Source organism: Rattus norvegicus, chromosome 5 (genome assembly GCF_036323735.1).
Source record: "Rattus norvegicus strain BN/NHsdMcwi chromosome 5, GRCr8, whole genome shotgun sequence".
NCBI lineage: Eukaryota > Metazoa > Chordata > Mammalia > Rodentia > Muridae > Rattus > Rattus norvegicus.
Window position 1 is genome coordinate 158,328,390 of NC_086023.1, and position 23,300 is coordinate 158,351,689.

Here is a 23,300-nt window from a genome sequence, read left to right on the forward strand (position 1 = left end):
CAGAGCCCTTAGCCTCTGACCCCAGTCCTTGCCTATTGAATTTACTGAAAACATCGCATCCCATGGTCTTCACTCAATCAGATCGCTCATGGCTGCCTCTGCCCCTTCTTAGTTGCCTGTCTGCAATTTTCCTTATCTGTCACCTCACCATCCCCTACCCCACCCCCCACTTCCCTCCCTCTCCATCTCCTCCACCCACCCACTCCCCTGCCGCCTCTGACTCCGGTATCCCAAAGGTACCTTTAGTTGTCTTAGTAGCTCACAGGGAGCTTGGGGGCCCAGCGCTGAGCATGGTGCCCCGCGCGTAGTAGGTACACAGCTCTCTGTTCCCTATAGGATCTCAGGGAGCAGTGGAGCCGGTAAACAGCAGAAGCTGCCCACACAGGATGCCAGCCATGGTCCACTTACTCTTGAGTCCTTCGAACAGTGATGCCTCCCCGTGGCCCTCGGTCTGCAGCTCCTGGAACATCTGGTAGCAAGCTCTGGGGCTGGACAGTAGCAGCCGAAAGCCCTGCTAGGAAACATTGGAGTCAGGGAGCGGCTTAGCCTCTCACCCTTCTATCCCCACCCTATCTCCATAAAGAAAGGAAGGGCTGGCTTCTAAACCCTGGCAGAAGGATCACATACCTGCTTGCCCCGTGCCGGGACGAAGCTCAAGAACTCATCCACGTGACCCACAAAGAGCCAATCGGAGAAGAGTCTCACAGGGGCCTGCACCTGCTGGGCACCCAGGAAGTCCTGCAGGATCTGGTGCATGTCCCGGCTCTCACTGCTGCTCTCACAGGGATACAGTTATGCCAGTTATCAAAATCATCAAAAGACATAGTGACAACTCCCAAGCGGTCTTGAGATCGGGCCTGTTAACCTCCCCTCATAGAAGGAGGGAGTGGGGAAGGTCACTGGACCCTCCTGTGAGATTCTAGCTTCTGCCTGCACCCCTTCCAACTGTAAGTGATTCTGCCCTCCCCTAATGCTATATTGTCACATGCAAATATCCTGAGAGCTGGGACGTTTGTCTCAAACGGTGCTAGGGCGATGGTTCTTAACCTGTTGAGTCGCGACCCCTTTGAGGTGACTCTTTCACAGGGGCTGCCTAAGACTGTCAGAAAACACAGGTATTCACGTTATGATTCATAAGAATAGCAAAATTATTGCCTAGGAAGCGCAAGGCCCTGGGTTAGGTCCCCAGCTCCGAAAAAAAGAACAGCAAAATTATAAAGTAACAACAATAATTTTATGGTTGGGGGTCACCACAACATGAGGAGCTGTTATTAAAGGGTTGCAGCATTAGAAAGGTTGAGAACCACTGTGCTAGGGTATAGTCGTGTGGGAGAAAGTTGACCGAAGCGGGGGGGGGGGGGGGTGTCATCTATGTTGGAGTGAGACTTCATGATGCTTCACGGTCATCCACCCATCTGTAAGTAACCCTCACCCATGCTCAGTGTAAGCCCAATCCATTCCGAAGTGGGACTTGGAAGGACAATTATTTTGGTCAGTTCTCGAGATCCTGTCTGGGAGAACGGAAATTTATTTCCATTGCCCTGGGAAAAGTCCCCATAGTGGGCGTGACCATGGGGAGGTAGGCGTGGCCATGGGGAGGTGAAGGGCCCATGGAACCTGGGCTGCTGCTAACAGGGGTACTGACATCTGAACAATGTAGGCTTTGTCACTGCAGCTTCCTTGAGGAGATGGGGAGGGGGGAGAAACTGAGGCACGGCCACTGAGGTACATAGGATCAGTGTCCAACCACAGAAAGCGTTGCCCGCTGACTCGGCCTAGATGCCTGTGTGATAGACAAAGCATGGGCTTCAGAGCTCATCGGCCTGGTGTGTGGCTTCAGGAACATCCCTTTGTTTCCCTTCACTTCCCTGAGCCTCGTCTTCTCTGTGAGGCTTTCTCCCCCCCCCCCCCCCAGCTTTGCTAGGCAAGTGCTCTACTCCCTTCTGTGTTCTCTTTTATCTCACCTGATTGCTTTCTCTTGTCTGTCACACTCACTGCTCTACCCCCAGCTTCCAGCACATAGTAGGAGCTCAGTAAATAGCCATTGACTGAAGGCAAGTAAGTGGGCAGAGGTAAGCTCTGGAGGTTCCTTACCCTCTGTGGACTCCCTCTCAATGTTTGCTGACCTCCTAGGTCTGGAGAACTAGGGGAGGCTTTATTGTCACTGTCCCCACCCCAGCACATGGGTCCTGGTATTCTCCTTACCTGGAATAACCGCTGCTCCCGATGAGAATCCTGCCCAGTGGGTATTCCTTCCCTCTGACAGTGACTGGGGGACTCACCTCCAGGTTCCCAAAGGCATCCAGCCCAGTGACCTCTGCTCTATAGAGCCCTCGGGTCACATAGCCAAAATTTGGACCCTAAGATGGGAGAAAGATATACTGAGAGAAGCCATTGTCACTGGGTAGAAATGGAGGTTGGACATGTGGTGGTCACGGGAGGGAGTTCTGTGGATACCAGAGAGAAACCTTATGACTCAGCAGTGTGGAAGGGGTGTTGGATTGAGTCGGTGCCCCTTGAAAGAGATGGGGGCTTATTGGGTCCCCAGCACATGTCACCTGCTTGAAAGACTCCTGCACAGAAAGCAGACTCCCAAAGCATCCTTTCTGCTCTCTGTAGAGGCTGGGAACGGGGGATGAGTGGAGACAAGTCTCCTTCAGACAGTTGGAGGAAGGACAGGAACCCAAGCCACCCCTGTGGCCAGCACTGTGCTCACACCATGTCCCCATCCTTACCCTGGCCTAGAATGAACTTTCCAGATGCTCTATGTCCTGTCGGTTCTCCCCAGGGGATACACTGGTCACCCCCCCTGTGTGAGCTTTGAGGGTGTGGCAAGTCACTACCGGACAGTAGCTTAACGTCACACTGGTTTGTCTTCCTGCAGCCCCCAAGGTCTCAAGTCACTTGGTATAGAATGTCAGAGTGTGGCCTTAGGTCCATCGCTAAGGCCCAAGAGGAAGTGTCTCAAGAACCTTGTGCTGGATGCCATGTTGGCAGGGGCCTTGTGCAGCCTTCCCACCATGGTCCTTTTGCTGTGGGGGAAGGGCAGGCCCATGTGTGCCTCTACTTCCTGGTGTCAGCAGCTGGCCCGGTAGCCTTGCTAGTCCACAGAATCCCGTCTGGGTACTGAGTCTACCACCCACAACATCACACCTCCAGTCACCTCTGCTCCCCCAGACACTGGACAGCAGACAGCAGACAGATGTCGACGCCCACTTGTCTTCCCATGTGTCCTGCTCTGAGAGCTGTTGAGCCCTCAACAACCCACGGCCTCTTTTCCCAGGGGACAGCCTTGAGGCCACCTTCACCTCACCCCCCTCACGATGGCTAGAAAATCCTGCTGGCCTGGTCTTGTAGAGCCACCCAGAGCCTGACCACAGACAGCCACTGCCCCCTCATCTGTCCTGGTCTCTTCCCACTCTGGTTGGCTCCTGGAACTAAGGTCTTTATAATGTTAGACGGGGCACATTCACCCTGACTTAAGACTTATTAGGTCCTCCATTTCTCAGATTCTAAACTGATGGTCCCACCAAGGCCAGCAGCTCAGTGACTTTGCTGTCCACAGCACTGGGTTAGTTTTTTTTGTTGTTGTTGTTTTTTTGTTTTTGTTTTTGTTTTTGTTTTTTTTTTTTTTGGTTTTTTTTTTGGAGGGGGGTTTAGCTTTTAACAGAAATATTTTAATTCTATTTCTTTTAAGATTTTTTTATTTATGGTGCCGATAAGGTCAGCTGTAAAGGTCACTGGCTGCTCTTCCAGAGGTCCTGAGTTCAATTCCCAGCAACCACATGGTGGCTCACAACCATCTGTGATGGGATCGGATGCCCTCTTCTGGTGTGTCTGAAGTTAGTGACAGTATACTCATATATCTAAAATAAATAAATCATAGAGAGAAAGAGAGGGGGAAGAGGGAGGGAGGGATGGAGGGAGGGAGGGAGAGAGAGAGAGAGAGAGAGAGAGAGAGAGAGAGAGAGAGAAGAGAAGAGAAGAGAAGAGAAGAGAAGAGAAGAGAAGAGAAGAGAAGAGAAGAGAAGAGAAGAGAAGAGCCTGGGTGTGATGATATCCACCTTTAGTCCCAGCACTCAGAAGACAGAGACAGGTGGATTTCTGTGAGTTCTGGGCCAGCAAGGACTACACAGCAAGATGCAGTCTATAAAGAAAAAAGAGAAAGAAAGAAACACAAAAGCATGAAAGAGAAGCAGTGAAGAGTCGCTTCTCCAGTTCTCTAGTTCCGTTTTTCTCTTTTGTTTTTTTTTCCAAGACGAGATTTTTCTACACAACCCAGAATAGCCTCAGACTCTGCCTCCCAGGCTGAGCTTTCCGGTGCGCCCTGCCTGCCGATGTGAAATGTCCCAACATCTTACTGAAAGAACAGTAAGCGTCGTGCAGGTCACACCCCCCTCAGGAAGAGAAGTAACCAAATGCTGTGGAGATAATGTAACAAATTACCGTGCCAGAACTGAGCAGGGAGGCATCCAGCACCTCTGGCTCGTTAGTTTTTGTCAACAAACAAAATCGTCTGGAGAGAGAGGAAACTCAACTGAGAAAATCCCTCCATCAGACTGGCCAGTGGGCAGGTCTGTAGGACATTTTCTTAATTAATGATTGCTCACTGCAGGCAATGCCAGCCCTTGACTGGTGGTGGTCCTGGGTCCTATGGAAGGCAGGCAGAGGAAGCCATGGAGGGCAAGCCAGTAAGCATCGTTTCCCGATGGCCTCTGAGTCAGCTCCTGCCTCGACTTCCCTCACCGCAGTGTGGAACTATTAACCAAGTAAAACCCTCTCTTCCCCAACTTCCTTTTGGTCAGAATGTTCTATCAGCAACCGAGAAGCAAACTATGACACTGCCATGGGCCTCTGACAGCATCAAAAGAGACCCAGCTGGGTAGGACTTTGACACTGAGACCTGAAGGCTGAAAGCCAGCCAGCGCCAGAATGGGGAGGCGCATTCCTAGCAGAGGGAATGGCCTATGGCAATGCTAAGGTCCTGGGGTCAGAGAGTAATGGGGAAATTTGAAGTCATGGTGTCACTCTGGGGACAGTTTCCCTGTCACTCTGGTACTCTCCACAAGGAAGAGTTGGGTGAGACATGTACTCAGCCAAGGACCTGCTGCAGCCTCCTTCCATCTAAGGCGGGGTGAGGCAGAGGGGAGCCTCCTGTGCTGGGGTTCTGTCTGTGTTACAGGATGCTGGCCTTGGGATTTCTAAGTGGTAAGATTCGGCTACTGCAGGCAGGGTGGGGGGAGCGGGGACACAGCGTGTTGGCAACAGTCTTGGGTGATGCTCCCACCTCCAATAAGGATGAATTCTCCTGCACCATTAGCCACACACCTTGGCCAAAGGCACAAGGTTTGGCCAGGAAGAAGTAAAAGGAGTTATCCATGAGACAGACATTTCCTTCCAAGCCTCTGGCATGGAGTGCAAGATACACATGGCTGGGGCTGGAGAGATGGCTCAGCGGTTAAGAGCACCGACCGCTCTCTTCCAGAGATCCTGAGTTCAAATCCCAGCAACCACATGGTGGCTCACAACCATCTGTAATGAGATCTGATGTCCTCTTCTGGTGTGTCTGAAGACAACAATGTACTCAAATACATAAGATAAATAAATAAATCTTTTAAAAAAAAAGATACACATGGCTATAAGGCTTTTTCCTCCTTTGTCTGAGGGTTCCAGGCCCCAGTGAGGGCTACGGTCTTCCTTGGATGGCAGAGAGGCAGCATGGGAGGCCTGATGTTGTCCCTCTAGAGCCTCGGTTTCTACCTCTGTGAAATGGACCCACTGATAGCATCTCCATCAGAGGCTGTCCCACGGAACAAGACAGAACCCGTGGAGAAGTCATCCCCTAGCCAAAGGTGTGCGGGCTCAGTAAGCATACCATTGTTTTTATTTATGATAATGACAATGGCCTGGGCTGAGCTGGCACCCATCTGCCAGGCCAGTCCAGTGTGACTCAACAAATATGTCACTTCAAGGTCCCTAATGTGTTGACTGTGACTGATAAAGTCCGGCTGATCCTGAACCCTCACCACAGCCCCAGTGCGGCCCCCAAAGGATTAAACCACGCCCCAGAGATGGAGCTCCTGCCTTGTGGCAAGAGCACTCTTAGGTAGCCCAGGATGTCCCTCATGCTCAAGGCTATCTCAAAGACCAGCTGAGCTCATGTGGGGTGAGGCTCTGAGAAACCAGATCTTATCAGAGTAATAGCGGAGGGAGTCAGCACCACCCCTTGGGTCCTGCTGGAGCCGGACCTCGGCTTTGAGGACCAGGCTGCTTGGGGTAAGGGGTGGCTAAGGGGGAGATGGGTTGAGAAAGAGCGGGGTGTCAGGGCCAGGGGCACTGGATGGCTGGGTGTTTGCCAGGCCTCCAGGGTTCCTACCATGACTCGTTTGACAGGGAAATCCTTCAGGCCTCTGTCCCTCGGGGAGTCAAAGACCACAGGCAGCGTCTTGTGGGGGGCCTGTATGTAGCCAATCTCCATTTCATCCTGGAGGGATACAGAGAGGCTACGGCTTGTGCCACAGTCTTGGCACCCGATGGCCGATGTGCCAATCCATCCTACATAACTACTGCCACCAAGAACAAATTCTCCATAACACCTGAGCCCAGAGAGAGGCCCTGAGGATGCAGGCAGACCTGAGTCCTGCACAGTCTGCTGGGAAAATGAATAGGATAGAGACCCTGACTCTGTGGGGGACCCAGGGCTGAGGCTGATGTGGCTGTGGCTGAACCGTGTCCTGGTAGACAGTGAATATTGACTAGAGGTGCTGAGGGGGGATGTTGGGGAACCCAGAGTGCTACCTGGATAGGCAGATAGGGAAGGCTGTTTACTGAGCCCAGACGGGAGTAGCCTCCTGGATCTCACAGGAGTGGACAGGTGAGCCACCCAGCCCTGTAGGTGGGTGCATGGGTTTTCGGGAATGAATCTAGTAAGGGTCGTGACCCTCTGGCAGTTATGCAGGGTCCGGGTGAGGACAGACACGGTCACTATGACAAGTTACAGGATGGAACCCCTGGGCATTTCCTGCCGAAAGATAGGAGCCTCTGTGCAGCTTCCCAGGGATCAGCCTTCATCACAGAGGCGGGATGACAAGGGTGGAACTCAGCAAACAGGGATAGGGACACGGTCCCACCGGAGGGATGGCATACATGGAGGGGCAGCCTTCATGCTGGCTGTCGATGAGCAAGACTGGGTCACAGGTGAGGAGAAGGAAGACAGTGGAGAGGACATGGATAAAGGCTCAAGATGGGAGCCAGGGGACAGGCATGGAGACGGGAGCTCATGAACTCTCGGCTTGAGGCCCCCGGCGTGCGGACCTTCTGAGGCTCCTTCCTCTCAGTCCATTCCAGGAAGTGTCACCTCAAAGCTACCCCAGGAGCCCAAGGCCTGCATCAGACGGGACCTTGGCCTCAGGCAGATGGGACCACATACCTGCATCCACTGGTCATCTTGATTTTCCTCCTCTGGGCACACAGTCAGTTTGCACTTGGCTTTCTTGGTGAAAGTAGCCAGTGACTTTAGGAAGTCTTCATTGTCGGAAAACCTAGGAAGATTAGGCCTCGTCCCGTCACAGAGGACTAACAATAATAACAAACACTCTGTCCCTCCCTCCAGGCTCCTGAAGCAATGGAGGCTTCCAGGGGCTAAGGTCAGGAAGAACGTCCTCCCACTCCCAGAAAATGCAAGACACAGAATTCAGGGCACTCCTTAATGCGCCCAGACACCCCTCCCTCAGAGCTTCACCTGCACACGTATACCTCCTGGGGGGGCTGAGTGTTGGGCGTCATGATCCAGGGGGCCACACGGAACATCACGGTGTCTTGGAACACCAGGGCTTCAGGGAGCTCCTGGAGGGCAGAGAGGAGAAGAGTTGTCATAGCAGGCAGGGATGCAATGCCTGCCTTCCCTCCCTCTCCCCCTTAGGCTGAGGCCTACCGGGTTAGATTTGTCCAACAGGGAGATCGTTAGGGGAATGAGCCCCTTGAAGTCGGCGTCAGGGAAAGCAAGGCCTTCCACATAGAAGTCCGTGCTGTGCTGGCCGCCCAGCAGCTCTAGGCGGTGGGAGAACTGCTGTGGTCCTAGGACCACCTTGTATCTGGATGGCAGTTTGCCCCCTAGACAGAGGCAAGGCATGCTTAGGCCTAGCGTCCCAATATGGCTCTGATTTCCTCTCCTCAGTACTGAGGTGCCTTCCCAGGGTCCCTGGGTGTCACCACCCAAGGACCCCTGGAGGTGTTTAAGGGGAAAACTTGAAAGCTCCAGTTGGGACCTTGCTTCTTTGATGAGAGGGATCAGGAAGAGCAATGCCAGGTGCCAGCACCAATCTGAACTTTGAACAATTCTTTTATTCATTCACTGACTGGTACGTTCCCCAAACACACTACACTGTCTCCCGGGGGACTAGGGAGGAGCAAGGGCCATTGTCTGTAACAGACACCAATTAAAGTAGTGACAGAGGAAAATAGGAGGGTTTCCTGTGGGTAACAAGGCCTAGATGGGGGAGCAGAAGGAGAAGGATAGTCATTAGTTTATCATATAAATCCATGTGTCACATGGATTTAATGTCATGTTATCCATTATATATAAATTATATAATATAGATATTACATATACATGTACTATATCACAAAGATAAAGTATCATATGGTTACTTTAGTCTAAGGTTGGAAGGAAGTCGGAGCAAATTGAGCCCCAGAAAGCCCTCTGCCACTGTACCTCTGCTGTCCACGCCCCTCCCCTTGGGCGTCCATGCACCACTTTAAACCTCGCGCACCTCACGGTGGCTTCTCTAACACCCCCCCCCCCCCCCGCACACAGATGCATTCCCACCTTCCTCAGAGTGCATTCTCCTCTGACCGGCCTTCCTCTCTCTGCCCCCAGCGCCACAGCCCACACTGCTGTCCCTAATTATTTACCGGTCGCCCCTCCTCTCCCACTAGGATGAAAGTGATCAGAACAAACACTTGGTTCTCAGGACTGAGGTTGGCACTGCCTGGATAGGAGGGGCCACAGAGCTACCGAAGTCTTAGTGGAAAGAGTTCCCAGCAAGTGGGGGCTTGGCACATAGTGGGGGAGGAGAGAAAGAAGGGGAGAAAGGGGGAGGGAGGGGAAGAGGAAGGGTGAGAGAGAGAAGAAAAGAGGAAGGGAGGAAGGAAGGAAACAAGAGAGAGGAGAGAGAGAAAAAAAGAATGGAGCTGGAGAGATGGCTCAGTGGTTAGAGCACCGACTGCTCTTCCAGAGGTCCTGAGTTCAATTCCCAGCAACCACATGGTGGCTCACAACCATCTGGAATGGGATCTGATGCTGCTCTCTTCTGGTGTGTCTGAAGACAGCTATAGTGTTTATATATATGTAATACATAAATAAATTTAAAAAAAGTATAATTTAGCTGTCCTCAGACACACCAGAAGAGGGCATCAGATCCCATTACAGATGGTTATGAGCCACCATGTGGTTGCTGGGATTTAAACCCAGGACCTACGGAAGAGCAGTCAGTGCTCTTAACCCTGAGCCATCTCTCCAGCCCTACAGTGTACTCTGAAAAAAAAGAAAAAGAAAAGAAAATGGAGGGGAGAGGGGAGGGAGAAAGAGAGGGAGAGAGAGGGAAAGAGGGAGAGAAAAGAGAGAGAAAGGAATTGGTGGATGATGACTGGAAGAAGTCACTCCCTTGTTCCCAACTGGGACAAGCTCAAGTCACCTCCTCTGGAAGGCAGAGGACTGAGGCAGGTGGCTGTCTCATAGCCCTGTGCTCAGAACCAAGCATACCATAGCTCTTGAGGACGACTTGCCAAAAGGGAGCGGGACAGGGCAGTGCCCCATCTGGTGGGGGCAGGAAAGGAACATGGCGTCACAGCGACAGAGATGCCAGGGAAGGAAGGCCAGGCCGACTCACGTGTGGCCCGGAAGACTCTCACTTTGTTCATCTTGGCCTTCGGCACCTGCAGCACCAACTGATACTTGTCAAAGAAGTCTTTGGGAGTCTTCGTGCTTAGGGTCATTGGTGACATGTCCTGCAGGTCTGAAACAAGAAGCCTGTGGCCATGATGGTCCCCAGGTGGAGCCCAGACTTCCCCACACCCCGCCGCAAAGGAGCCTGGCTTTCTTTTCTCATTTTTTTTTTCTTTTTTTTTTTTTTCCGGATCTGGGGACCGAACCCAGGGCCTTGCGGTTGCGCTCTACCACTGAGCTAAATCCCTAACCCCCTCTTTTCTCATTTTAAAATGGATACTTGTCGCTTATTTTTTCAAATGTTTGTTACATTTACTTATTCTTGTTTCTTTTGCAGCATGGACATTAGGTTTGGAGTTTTAGTGTGCAAGGTGAAAGCTCAGCCCCAATCCCAGCCGCTCAGCCCTGCTCCAGCCCCGCCCCGCCCCAGCCGCTCAGCCCTGCTCCAGCCCCGCCCCGCCCCAGCCGCTCAGCCCCGCCCCAGCCCCGCCCCGCCCAGCCGCTCAGCCCCACCCCAGCCCCGCCTCAGCCCCGCCCCACCTCAGCTGCTTAGCCCCAGCCCATACTTAATTTATCATGCATCCGTGAGGTTGAACACAACTTGGTACATGTGTGGAGGTCAGAGGACAATTTGTAGCAACCAGTTGCAGCCAATTCTTTTCTGCTACGGTGCTGGACCCAGAGATCGAACTCAGGCGGGCAGGCTCGGTAGCAAACGCCCCTACCCACTGAGCCATCTCACCAACCCCTGGCTCTATTCTCTTCAGGATGTCTACAAACGTTTATCTGTGTATGTCTATGATAGGGTGAATGAAGGATCGAAACTCAGAACAACACAGCCTATGTCCATTTGATTTCTTGCTGTGACCTCCAAATTCTGGAGCACAGAGAACACCCAGAACAGCGGTGGTACACAGTAGTGTCAACACCAGGGTGACTGGGAAATGCCAGTGGTCACTGCTGACGGCTGGACCCCAGTGAAGGAGGCAAGGGTGTGGGCTCAACCTGGATCTGGGTGAGTTTGGAGAACTCCATCAGTTCTTACCGCCTCAGTTTCTCTATCAGTAAGCAGGGGTGGAGAGAGCCAAAGGGTGGAGAGATAAAATGACATATCTACAGCTATTGTTGCCTGGAGCCTCAGGAGTGCCCACAGGTTGTGATCAAAGAGTATCCTTTAGGGATGTCCCTGGCGCCAGCCCCAGCCAGCCACACGCATTAGACACATAGTCATTCTTTTTTTTTTTTTTTTTTTTTTCCTTTTCTTTTTTTCGGAGCTGGGGACCGAACCCAGGGCCTTGTGCTTGCTAGGCAAGTGCTCTACCACTGAGCTAAATCCCCAACCCCCACATAGTCATTCTTATGTAGTTCTATGATTCCTGGGCAAGCTTCAGCCCTGGTCTCTCAGCTGCAGTCCCTTAGTATCCCCCCCAGGGAGGGTCACCACTCCGTCCCTGGGCTACCCCAGTATCCTGGATCACTATCCACGAGACGCTGCCGCCCCTACCACTGTCCTCGAATCTCTCTCAAACCCACCAAGATGTCAGGCTCCCTGGGCCTCAGATACTAACCTGCATCCGGGTAGCTGTGTAAGTGAGTAGCTATGTATCCCACACGGCTGTGTGCTTAACTTCTCTGTGCCTCAGCTTCCCCACCCTTTAGGCGCTTGGGTCTTGCATGATATTTGGGGACCACCACCCCTTTTTATTTAATTTGGGTGCCATGTCTGAGCCAAGCACACATGTGTGGGCCGGCAGAGGTCAGCACGGAAAGGGGAGCCTCTTGGGACTCCAGGAGCCCGCTCTGGTCTCTTCTGACCGATGTGTGACTTTGGTAGGTCACTTGTTCTCTTGGGACACTTTTCCACTCCTTCCTCTGTAACATGGACGGGCTAACACAAACATGTTTTCCACTAAACCAAATTCAGGGTTTGGTTTCTGACAAGACCACATGGGCAAACAGACCTTCCCGAGGAACGAAGGCAGCCAAGGTCTTCCGTCTTTACCTTTGTTGTCTAAGACCTTGTCGTCCTCGAAGTCCATTCCGGAGGACTTGGGATCCTCCTTGTCACAGTTCACCAACAGGATGGCGCCGTGACCGTCCGGGCCCCAGGTCCAGGTGCTCTGGGAACATCAGGAGGGTAAAAGACACCGTGGGGAACTATCTCAGGTCCCTTCAGCCCTTGGGAGACAGGCTGCTGGCTTTCTCTCACCTCCCACTTTGTCTGGCCAAAGAGTGGACTTCTCATGACTCTAAATATCACCAAATCTGCCCCAAATGTAGGATGTGTGAGTATTTGTTAAAGACCGCATCTACTCTGACCAAGGTTAGTTCAACTTCTAATCCTCCTGTCCCTACCTCTGAGATCCAGTCTATGTGGTGCGGGTCATTGAACCCATGATGTCAAACACGTTAGTCAAGCACTCCACCAACTAAACTACATCCTGGCCTCAACTCATATTTTTTTTTGTTTTATTTTAATTTTTAAATAAAGGAGCCTGATAGCGAGGTACACTTTAAAGGCCCTTTAAAAATGTCGACTTGACCAAGAAACCAAGTCAAGTACTTAAGAGCATCAAGATTCTGATCCACACAGCTACTGTCACGTGACCCCATGGTCCGCTCCTTCCCGATGTGAGGGCGAGTCTCGGTTCCAGGCTCCATCTGCCCAAGGATGGATTACATTGGCCAATAAAGGGGCCAATCATTTGAAGACTGCAAAAGTATATGCTAGCCTCAAGCAGAAAACCGTGTGGCCAGTTCTGAAGTGGGGGGGACACTCTGGAGTTCACACACAGACCCTAGGCTGACAGTGTGAACGTCCCCTTCTGCATCCCAACCAACCATGTTTCCGCAACACGCACCCCCCCACCACGCCTCGGTTCTTTCTCCCTCCACCCTTGTTTTCGTCCTTTCCCTGTCATCACCCACCCCTGTACCCAGCTCCGTGGGACACTCATCTACTGGTCACTAACGTCCGGGGAGTATTTCTGAGCCACAGCTGAGACCCATCTGTTAATTTTTTTCTATTACCTGGGTGACTCTAGAAATCCCAGCGTGAAGCTAATACCATTTCCGAACCCACGGTTGGTTATAAATATGATCTCATAAGAGAGATGGGAGTATACACAAGCCGAAAGGCCAAGCTCCCACGCCTGGGGCACAGGACAAGTTTACATAATGGCGACGCTGCTCATCTCATCACCACAAGGGGGCGCCACAGGAGAGCACAGCGGCCCTGAAGCGAGTACTGACTGATATTTGAGCCTTACCTGATCCTTCCCAGCTGGGGCTGGCTTCGCTTTGCCAGTGCGGGTGACATCCGCACTCAGGGAGAGTTCTGAAATCCGAGAGAGGAGATCTGGTGAGAGCGAGGCCGCGGGACTCCCAGAGTGGCCCTGAGGGACAGGTCTCCCCAAAGCATGTCCCTCTGGTTTGTCCCCAAGGAGCCACACTACAATTTAGAGGGCAGAGCCAGGACTTCCAAACACTGTGCCCTTCGGGGGTCGTGACTGTGATGCCAAAGCAGTTCCGGCCAACCCAGTGAAGCCTCCATATATCCTGCCAGGTGGCTCAGTTTTTTTGTAATCTGTGAGATGGGATCGTAGGGCCAAGCTCACTGGGTTAAATGTAAGGATTAAACGTAACATCTTGGCACAGGGTCTGGCACTGGGGTGAGCCTCACTTAATTTAAATGTATAGTTACTTATGAATGAAATCCATCAATGAAATGAAACCTGGAGGTTTCACATACAATATACACATTCAATACACACTTACATAAAAAGACCATGCTGTTAAGGTCCGATCTCATTAATTTAATGTTTAAAAACTTAGATAAAAGGTCTTTCTCTGTTGTGCAGGCTAGCGTCAACCTTGTGAACTCCGTGATTCTAAGAATGATTTTTTTAAAGTGATTTTTAAAATGTGCATTGGTGTTTTTCCTGCATGTATGTCTGTGTGAGGGTGTCCGATCCCCTGGAACTGGAGTTACAGACAGTCGTGAATTGCCATGTGGTTGCTGGGAATTGAACTCAGAACCTCTGGAAGAGCAGTCAGTGCTTTTGACCACTGAGCCATCTCTCCAGCCCCTAAGAATGGATTTTTAAAAAATATATAATTTTCATATTTAATTTTGTGTGTATGTGGTGAGAGGTAATACTGTGGTTGCCCATGGAGACCAGAAGAGGGCGTTGGATCCTCTGTAGCTGGGGTTAGAGGTGGTTGTGAGCCACCCCATGTGGGTGCTGGGAGCCACATCCTGTTGGAGAGTTACACACTCTTGACCACTGAGCCATCTCTCCAGCAACACTTATAGGTTCTATCTAAAGATGAATGGTGGGCTGGAGAGATGGGTCAGCTGTTAAGAGCACTGACTGCTCTTCCAGAGGTCCTGAGTTCAAATCCCAGCAACCACATGGTGTCTCACAACCATCTGTAATGGGATCTGATGCCCTCTTCTGGTGTGTGTGAAGATAGTTATGGTGTACTCATATAATAAATAAGTCTTTTTTTTTAATTTCTTTTTTTCGGAGCTGGGGACCGAACCCAGGGCCTTTCGCTTCCTAGGCGAGCGCTCTACCACTGAGCCAAATCCCCAACCCAATAAATAAGTCTTTTAAAAAAGATGAATGGTAAAGAAATACAAATATATGTGCACATGTGGGTTATTAATCTGATAAAACACAGAACTATCTGCTAAAGCAATATGTGCGCATGAGTGTATATGTGTGCCAATGTGCGCATGAGTGTATGTGTGCATGTATGTATGTGTGTTTGTATGTGTATGTATGTATACATTGTGTGTGTTTATATGTGCATGTGTTTATGTGTCTGTGAATGTGTTTGTACGTATGTGTGTATATATTGTGTGTATGTGTGTTTATGTGTGTATACATATGCATGTGTGTATGTGTGTGTGTATGGTGTATATGTATGTGTATATGTGTATATCCCTGCATGTGTGTATGTGTGTATATATATGTATGTGTATATGTGTGTATGTGTGTGTCTCTGTGTATGCATGTATGTGTGTGTGTATGTATACATGTGTATACATGTATGTGTGTGCATATATGTGTATATGTATGTGTGTGTGGGGTAAAGCATTTATAAGATATAGAGACCTGTGCATAGAATCCACGTACCCACTTCCTACCCTGAAGAGCAGTTATTACACTGTGATGTGAGTCTTCATCAGAGTTCCATGTAGCTGGAAAGTCACTGTCACTGAGGGCCTCTGACCTTAATCCTCTGCCTCTCGAGAGCTGGGAGGAACGGAACCCGGGGCTCCGTGCTCCCTAGGGAAGTTCTCTCCCCTCACTCACACTCGGCCTGCCATCTGTGTTTATGTAACTCTCTGGGGAGGGATGTTTATGAAACACCAGATATAAGGATAGCTAGAGATGATCAGTTTTCTTTGCTTACTTGAAAGTAAGATCTAGTCACAACATGTCATGGGGAGAAGCCTTGTTGAGGTATGAGGGGGCAGTTCTAGTTCCTCCCTCTCTCCCTTCCTTCTTCCTCTATGTCTTCCTCCCTCCCTCCTTCTTTCCCTCCCTCTCTTTTTTCCTTCCTTTTAGAGACAGGGTCTCACTAATTTGCCCTGGCTGGCCTTGAACTCACGGAGACCTGCCTGCTATGCTTCCAGGTGCTGGGATTAAAGGTGTTCACCACGGCAGCTCTTCGGTATCCTGGTCATTACTTACCCACCCCGGTGAGGTAGAGCAGGGCTTGGGTTGATGAGGTCTTGGGTCCGTAATAGGAAATTCGAACCTACAAGACAATAGCAGACCGCTTATGATTTCTCTTAGTCATTCAACAAACAAGTTTGAGTTGTGCTGCCCATTGTGGGTGTGAAAAGAAAATTATACAAATTCTAGGTTTAGAAATATAAAATTAAAAGAGTTAGCCCCAAAAGCCACAAACTCAGGGCTAAGCCCTGCCGCCAGGAATAGCAGGCCATAAAGATAAAGAAAAGGAATGCAGGATCCAGCTCAGGCTATCGAGGACTGACCCATAAACCATCCAAAGACGTCCCCCCAGCTTACTCAGAGTCATACTTTAACCAGATGTCCTCCAGACCCTGATAAGCCCCTACTTGTGCTTTTCAGCCATTGTGTCCTGCAGAGAGCACTCCAAGAAACCGGGCAGCCCAAGCCTAACCAGAGGTGTTTCAAATACAAATGCTCCATCAGTTTTGACAAACGTTTAAAAATAATGAGGACCTGAAGACCCTACCCTTCTCCTGATTTAGTAGCTCTGTTCCAGGAACCAGGGGGCCATAAAACCTTCTGGCGTCCCCTTATCTCCTGGAGCCATAAAACAATCTTGTAACTTGTGGTACATTCCCCTTTGACATACCCCATCCCCTGGTGCTCACAGCCTCTGCCTTTAAATACTCTTTTTCCCAGCCTCTCGGGGCCGACACCTCTGTCTCCTGCGCGGGATACGTGTCGGCCCGGAGATCTCTGTAATAGGTCTCCGTAATAAACCTCGCCTTTGTTTATTATATCCAAAATGGTCTCTCTGTGTCTGGGGTCTGCGATTTCCCAAGACTTGAGTAAGGGTCTCTTTGCGTGGGATCTTTCATAATAATGGGGGCTCGTCTGGGATCTGCGCGACTACCCCAGACTCCGAAGACCCCTTGGAGGTGAGTTGGATGTTTGTCTGAGTGTTTCTGTGTGAGCGGCGCCGCATTCGTCAGTCTGTGTCTGTCTCTGTTTTGGTTCCACCGTGTGTGTATATATGTGTGTCTTAGTACTGGTCAGTGTTAAGAGGGCAGATGGGTATTCCTGCCCTGTGGTAAGAGGGCAGATGGGTATTCCTGCCCTGTGGTAAGAGGGCAGATGGGTATTCCTGCCCTGTGGTAAGAGGGTGGATGTGTATTCCTGCCCTGTAGGAGAGTGGATGTGTATCCCCACTCAGTGCAGCTGCCTTTGTGGTCCGTGAGGACCCCCTGGCTGCGGAAGGGGGGACGCCCCGGGCCCGCAAGGCTGCAGCCCCTGGAAGACGTTCCACGGGCGGAGAACAGTCGGGAGAGCCCGGCTATGGACAGTCAGGAGGACCTGACTCTGGTTTTCTGGAACAAAGGAGATGGAATGCTCCTTTTACCTAGGCGGGAGTGGACGAGGAATCCCACTCCGTCAGAGGTCGAGTTCGGCTGCCTATTTAAATATAGGCACGGACAAGTGTGCTTAGTCGTTAGGACAAGAGGACACTCTGGAATCCTGTTGGGAGGTGGAATCAGATGGTCCATCTCATCCCAAAAGCAGCTAAGGTTAAGCTGCAGTTTGGGCCACGTACTGAAGGTACCAGGCATCTGTGAAAGTTGGTTATAAGATGCTTTGTCTTGATATTGTTTGTCTGGCTTGTTTTCTGTGGTATTGTCGAGTGTCTTTTTGGCTTTTGTTTCGTTTTTGAATTTTGGACTGACGACTGTGTTTGAATTTGGACTGACGACTGTGTTTAAAATCTTGGACTGATGACTGTGTTTGAAATCATGAAACTGTTTGCTTTGTTCGTCATAGAGTTTTACTTGGTCCTCTTGGTGCTTAAGTTAAGAGTTAAAAATAATTTGCTTGAGAAAAATTGTTTTCTGCCAAGGAGTTTTGTCTTTCTCTCCTGAGCCTCCTCCCCAAGGAGAGAGGCCCCTCCCTTTACTCCCCTTGATCAGCCTAGCTGCTGTTAACAGTTGTGTAAACAGACATTAACAAAAACCTTGAGGACAAAACTGCTCGTAAATAAAAAAGTTCCCCAGATTAGGCCTCCGGTATGAAACAAGTATAGTGAGTAAGAAACTTAATTTTATGGACCCCGCTCTAGTGTCGGTGTTTTGGTTGATAGCCAACGTTAATTTTTTAAAACATAGTGTTTTATCTGTGCTTGTGCTCGCAACACACAGTAGGGGGGAGCGAAATTAGCTGCGGAGCTGCTACAGCGAGCATGGGGACTTCTCAAGTCTCTCCCAATTTTTCTGGCTCTTCAGGAGCTGTTTAAAAGAAAAAGGCTTAAGGTAAAAAGAAACACTATAAAAAGATTTCTTAGTGAATTACTACACCTTGGTTTGCGATCTCTGGGAATCTCATGGTAGACAGCTGAGATAAGCTGGAAAAGGATTTAAATTTTGCTTAGAAACAAAGAATCTTAAAGGTGGAGTTTCAGCCGGTATGACACTTAGTGCATAGCTGCCTAAAAGATCAGAAATGCTGTCAACAGGCTATAAAAAAGGGACAGGCTGTGTTAAAAATGCTACATAAAGAATAATCTAAAAAGGCTGAGAGTGAGGTGGGAGAGGACTCTAAGAAAAACAAGAACAAGAAAGGAATTTCTGCTTTTAGTGACCAGACCTTCAACTCTTGCTCACAGAAAGAGGGTGCTCATTAAGAGAAGTTCTTTAAGGAGCCTGCCTTATCTGCTGGCCCTATTCCAAGAGAGGAGCCAGTCTCCAGCATTAAATTACTTTTCTCACTGGTCATCATTAGCATGGAGAATGCCTTTGATCCTATCCCCACAGCAGCCAGTTCCTGCCCCTGTGGTAGAAATGTCCCAGGTTGGGGGGCAGAGAAGCCCCTAAAATAGTTTCAAAGAATCTACAACAAACTGTAAAGAACTTTGTTTTGTTTTGCCAGTTTGAATTTAGAATTCAGGCTTTGGCTGTGGCCGAGGTCAGGATTAATGTTTTCGTTTCCATGGGCCCTTAGCCCACTGAGACAGTTTGGTAAAGGACTACTACTACAGTCCTGATATTCAGAGACATGGAGAGAGCTATAGTTTTTTTTATTAAAGGTTGGTACTATAGTATTAACAATCTCTTTATTAGATATAAGAGACAAGAAGCCCCAGGTGAACTGGTTACAATTCTTTTGTCAGCTGCTTAGTATCTAACACTCAGGTTCTATCGTCTCTCCATCCTTTTATTATTAGTTGTTACTGAAAGCCTAGTGCCATTTAGAGGATGGGTCTCTTGAGTGATAAAGCCACTGAGCTGGCACTAAAGGAAGGTACTCCTTAAGGGAAAATCTAAGTCCAGAGAGACAACCGGTAACAGATAGACTGCCCCTCTGCTCACTTTTCTGTTTCACAGACACAAGGTCTTTTTGTCCCAAGAAAGCCTCCTGGCTTAGCTGTGTGACTAAATGCTATTTGCCCTCTTCAGTGGACCTCTATTCTCAAGATTCTCTTGTTTTCTCACCATCCCATTTGAGATGCTTGTTAGTAACTGTTACAGGTCTTCTTTACCACCGAGGAAAGACAAAATCCTACTAGAGGCCAGAAAAAGTGTTCCAGAGATGGATGGAAGGCCCTCACTTCTGCCTGCTCTTTTCAGACGCCTAAAGGTAGGGAGTGCCAGGTCTGCCGCCAGGCTCCAAGGGTGGGTCTCTGAGGGGCTAAAAAATGCCCCACCAATCTGGCTAAGATAAAGAAAGGATATGAAGAAAAAGTTACAAAAATTTAAAGGGTTAAGTTAAGTTGCTGAGAGTTAGTACAAGTTACAGAGAAAGAGGTAAAAAGAACAGAAAGCTAAAAAAAAAAAAGAGACAAAAAGAAGAGGAAGTTAGAGAGATAAAGAGAGATAAAAGACGAGAGAGGAACATATACTGGCCACAGTAGTTAGGGAACCTAGGAAGATAGTACCTGACAACAGAAGAGAATTCCTGGCTAAAGATCAGTGTGCCTAATACAAAGAAAAAGGACACTGGGTCAGAGACTGCCCAAGAAAGAACAAGAGGGGACACTGGAGAGCCTCTTGGTGCTGGCTATACACAGAGATAGAAGGGAAGCCCGCCCAGTTGTTTTGTGGATACAGGGACCCAATGCTCTGTGCTCCTATGCCCCCCTGTGGGCCAATATCCAAAGACCTTGAGTGCAAGGAGCTACTGACAACGAACAATACTTATGGACTGCCCGAAGAACAGTGGACCTTGGCGTGGGCCGGGTAACCCACTAGTTCATAGTCATCCCTGACTGCCCCCATCCCTTGCTCATGAGAAAATTGCTCTCCAAATTGGCTTGCGTGGGCTAAAATGGCTGGATGAGGCCATGTGTATACATATCTATAGACTGTGTATGTGGAGCTTAAGACCTGTCTCAGTACACCAGTAACTGATGCTGGGAGTTGAATGGCTTAGTGCTTTTCTGCCTGAAACACACCGTTCCTGCCAGCCGGGCACTAACAATTATCACCCAATCCAGGACTTAAACTGTGATAGAGTGGCTGATAGAGTGTCCCTAAAGATGGGACCACTGGTCAGCTGCCATGGACTAGATTCTCCACCGGTTGGGGACAATCTGGTCACCTTGCTGCCCAATCCGGACCTGGAGCCACCACAGCACGAGTGTCAAACACTGACAGAAGCACATGGGTGGAGGAAAGACCTCTGCGACTGGCTGATTGACCCCTGCTGAAAGCCGAGGACCTTGTCCACAGACGGGAACAGTTCTCTTCATGAATGAAGGTCAGAGACAAGTGGGTGCTGCCATGGTGGACAACACAATGTCATCTAGAATGGCTGAACCCCAACCCCCCCAGCACATCAGCGCCACAGATGTCTTTGCCATCTCTTAGATGCCCTGATGAAGCCAACAACTGTGAGTACTATTCATTGCTTAGGATATCAGGAGGAAAGAGATTCAGTGACATGGGACAGTAACAAAACAGATAAAGTGGCTCGAGAAATGGTTATACAGGAGCCTATCCTGGTTACAGGCCTACAAGAGACAGCCACTGGGAACTGAGATTGGACTAAGGGATGGCCTCACTTAGAATGTACAACAGAAGAAAAGGCCCAAGTTGTTTAAAAGATAAAAGGACAATGACACACTTGGGGAGAAAGCTATACCCCCCAAAGAACAAACAAAAGACTCACTTTGCCAAATTAAGAAATGGACTCATTTAAGAGATAAAAAGTTTGTCCAAATAGTTAAAATATATATAATAGACTTTAAGATTTTAGCCAAGAGAGACAGTAAAAAGTATAAGATATGTCAATAAGTAAATGCTTAACAAGCAAACAGGGCAAAGAGACCTAGAGAGTTTAGTGAAAAGTCGAAGTGAACTTCACTGAGATAAAACCAGAAAAATATAATCACAAGTATCTCCTAGTGCTTGTAGATACTTTTTCAGGAATAGATAGAAGCTTTCCTCACCAAACGAGAGACGGCCTCTACAATCATCAAGAAGATACTAGAAGAAATCTTCCCCAGGTCTGGAATGCCCAAGGTAATCTGGTCAGACAACGGCCCTACTTTCGTTGCCAAGGTAAGCCAGGGTGTGGCCAAGTATTTAGAGGTCGATTAGAAATTACATTATATTTACAGACCTCAAAGTTCAGGACAGGTAGAGTAAATAAATAGAACTCTAAAAGAGACCCTAAACAAATTGACCATGGAGACTGGCACAGACTGGGTGACACTCCTTCCCTCTTGCTCTCTTCAGAGCAAGAAATACCCCTTCCAGATTCCGCCTTACCCCCTTTGAGATCTTATATGGGGCCTCAGCTCCCCTGACTGTATTAGATGATGTTACTGAACCAACATGTCATAGTAATAATGATTTGTGTGCCAGGCTAAAAGACCTACAGGTGATACAGAAAGAAATCTGCTCACAGCTGACAGCAGCCTATGCCCCGGAGACCCCTGAGACATCCCATCAGTTCCAGGTCGGAAGCAGCTACACTGAGCCCAGACACTCGATCCTCGCTGGAAAGGACCATACCTGGTGCTGCTGACCACCCTGACAGCCGTCAATTCTCAGCCCTCACCAGCCGTGTACTAGCTGTTAGGGCTGAGAGCTGGGACCTAGAGAGAAATTCAGTCATGTTTGTCCTGGGTTCTATCAAGATAGGTGTGGGATAGGCTTGATTTCTATTACAAATGATGTAACATTACATATGTTAATACTCCTAACACTTCTTGGGACTGTGCCTCAGGGATCACAACCTATATAAGTTTAGAAGTTCTGAAAGACAGTCATGACCTTGGTATATAGGTTTAGATAGTGTCCAGATAAAATCCTGATGCTAAAGACTTTTTAGCTGACCTCCAAGAATACCTAACCTCCCTCTCAGAGGTAGTCCTTCAAAATAAGAAAAGATTAGACCTGATATTCCTTAAAGAAGGAGTCTGTGTGCTACACTGAAAGAATGTTGCTTCTATACAGACCATTCAGGAGTAATTAAAGACTCCATAAATAAACTTAGAAAAAGGTTAGACAAAAGACAGACAGAAAAACACATCAGAGATGGTTCGAGAGCTAGTTTAGTAGATCTCCCTAGATGACTACCCTACTCTCTGCTACAGCTGGGCCATTATTAATAATTTTCTTGGTTTTAGTCTTTGGCTCCTGCGTGACAAACAGGTTAATTGCTTTTGTTAAAAATTGAGTGGGTGCTGTGCGGTTGATGGTTGTGAGACAACAGTACCAGTCAGTTAGGACAACTGGTGAGACCAAATAAGACTTGATATCAAAATTCTAAGATTAGAATTATTTAGTAGGAGAAGACGGGAATGAAAAGAAAATTATACAAATTCTAGGTTTAGAAATATAAAATTAAAAGAGTTAGCCCCAAAAGCCACAAACTCAGGGCTAAGCCCTGCCGCCAGGAATAGCAGGCCATAAAGATAAAGAAAAGGAATGCAGGATCCAGCTCAGGCTATCGAGGACTGACCCATAAACCATCCAAAGACGTCCCCCCAGCTTACTCAGAGTCATACTTTAACCAGATGTCCTCCAGACCCTGATAAGCCCCTACTTGTGCTTTTCAGCCATTGTGTCCTGCAGAGAGCACTCCAAGAAACCGGGCAGCCCAAGCCTAACCAGAGGTGTTTCAAATACAAATGCTCCATCAGTTTTGACAAACGTTTAAAAATAATGAAGACCTGAAGACCCTACCCTTCTCCTGATTTAGTAGCTCTGTTCCAGGAACCAGGGGGCCATAAAACCTTCTGGCGTCCCCTTATCTCCTGGAGCCATAAAACAATCTTGTAACTTGTGGTACATTCCCCTTTGACATACCCCATCCCCTGGTGCTCACAGCCTCTGCCTTTAAATACTCTTTTTCCCAGCCTCTCGGGGCCGACACCTCTGTCTCCTGCGCGGGATACGTGTCGGCCCGGAGATCTCTGTAATAGGTCTCCGTAATAAACCTCGCCTTTGTTTATTATATCCAAAATGGTCTCTCTGTGTCTGGGGTCTGCGATTTCCCAAGACTTGAGTAAGGGTCTCTTTGCGTGGGATCTTTCAGGTGGTGCCATCCCTGGGCTAGGGGTCCTGGGTTCTATAAGAAAGCAGGCTGAGGAGCCGTGAGGAGCAAGCCAGTAAGCAGCATCCCTCCATGACTCTGTATCAGTTCCTGCC

At 49.1% G+C, this 23,300-nt stretch overlaps 1 protein-coding gene across 4 annotated transcripts in view; it reads right to left on the reverse strand.

Annotated features, from left to right (window-relative positions):
* Padi4 (peptidyl arginine deiminase 4) overlaps window positions 1-23,300 on the reverse strand; it is a 33,050-nt gene that overhangs the window by 3,973 nt on the left and 5,777 nt on the right. For 2 of the 4 annotated variants that reach the window (NM_017227.1, XM_017593206.3), the window contains exons 3-13: window positions 15,652-15,718; window positions 13,216-13,283; window positions 11,949-12,066; window positions 9,891-10,016; window positions 7,934-8,112; window positions 7,742-7,845; window positions 7,430-7,541; window positions 6,377-6,484; window positions 2,206-2,360; window positions 628-772; window positions 409-511 (exon numbers count right to left, since the gene is read on the reverse strand). In NM_017227.1, coding sequence (NP_058923.1) covers window positions 409-511; window positions 628-772; window positions 2,206-2,360; window positions 6,377-6,484; window positions 7,430-7,541; window positions 7,742-7,845; window positions 7,934-8,112; window positions 9,891-10,016; window positions 11,949-12,066; window positions 13,216-13,283; window positions 15,652-15,718 — 1,285 coding nt within the window. Of the gene's footprint in view, window positions 1-408; window positions 515-627; window positions 773-2,205; window positions 2,361-6,376; window positions 6,485-7,429; window positions 7,542-7,741; window positions 7,846-7,933; window positions 8,113-9,890; window positions 10,017-11,948; window positions 12,067-13,215; window positions 13,284-15,651; window positions 15,719-23,300 lie in introns of all 4 variants that reach the window. The other 2 variants (XM_006239145.5, XM_017593205.3) reach the window with 1 other exon arrangement.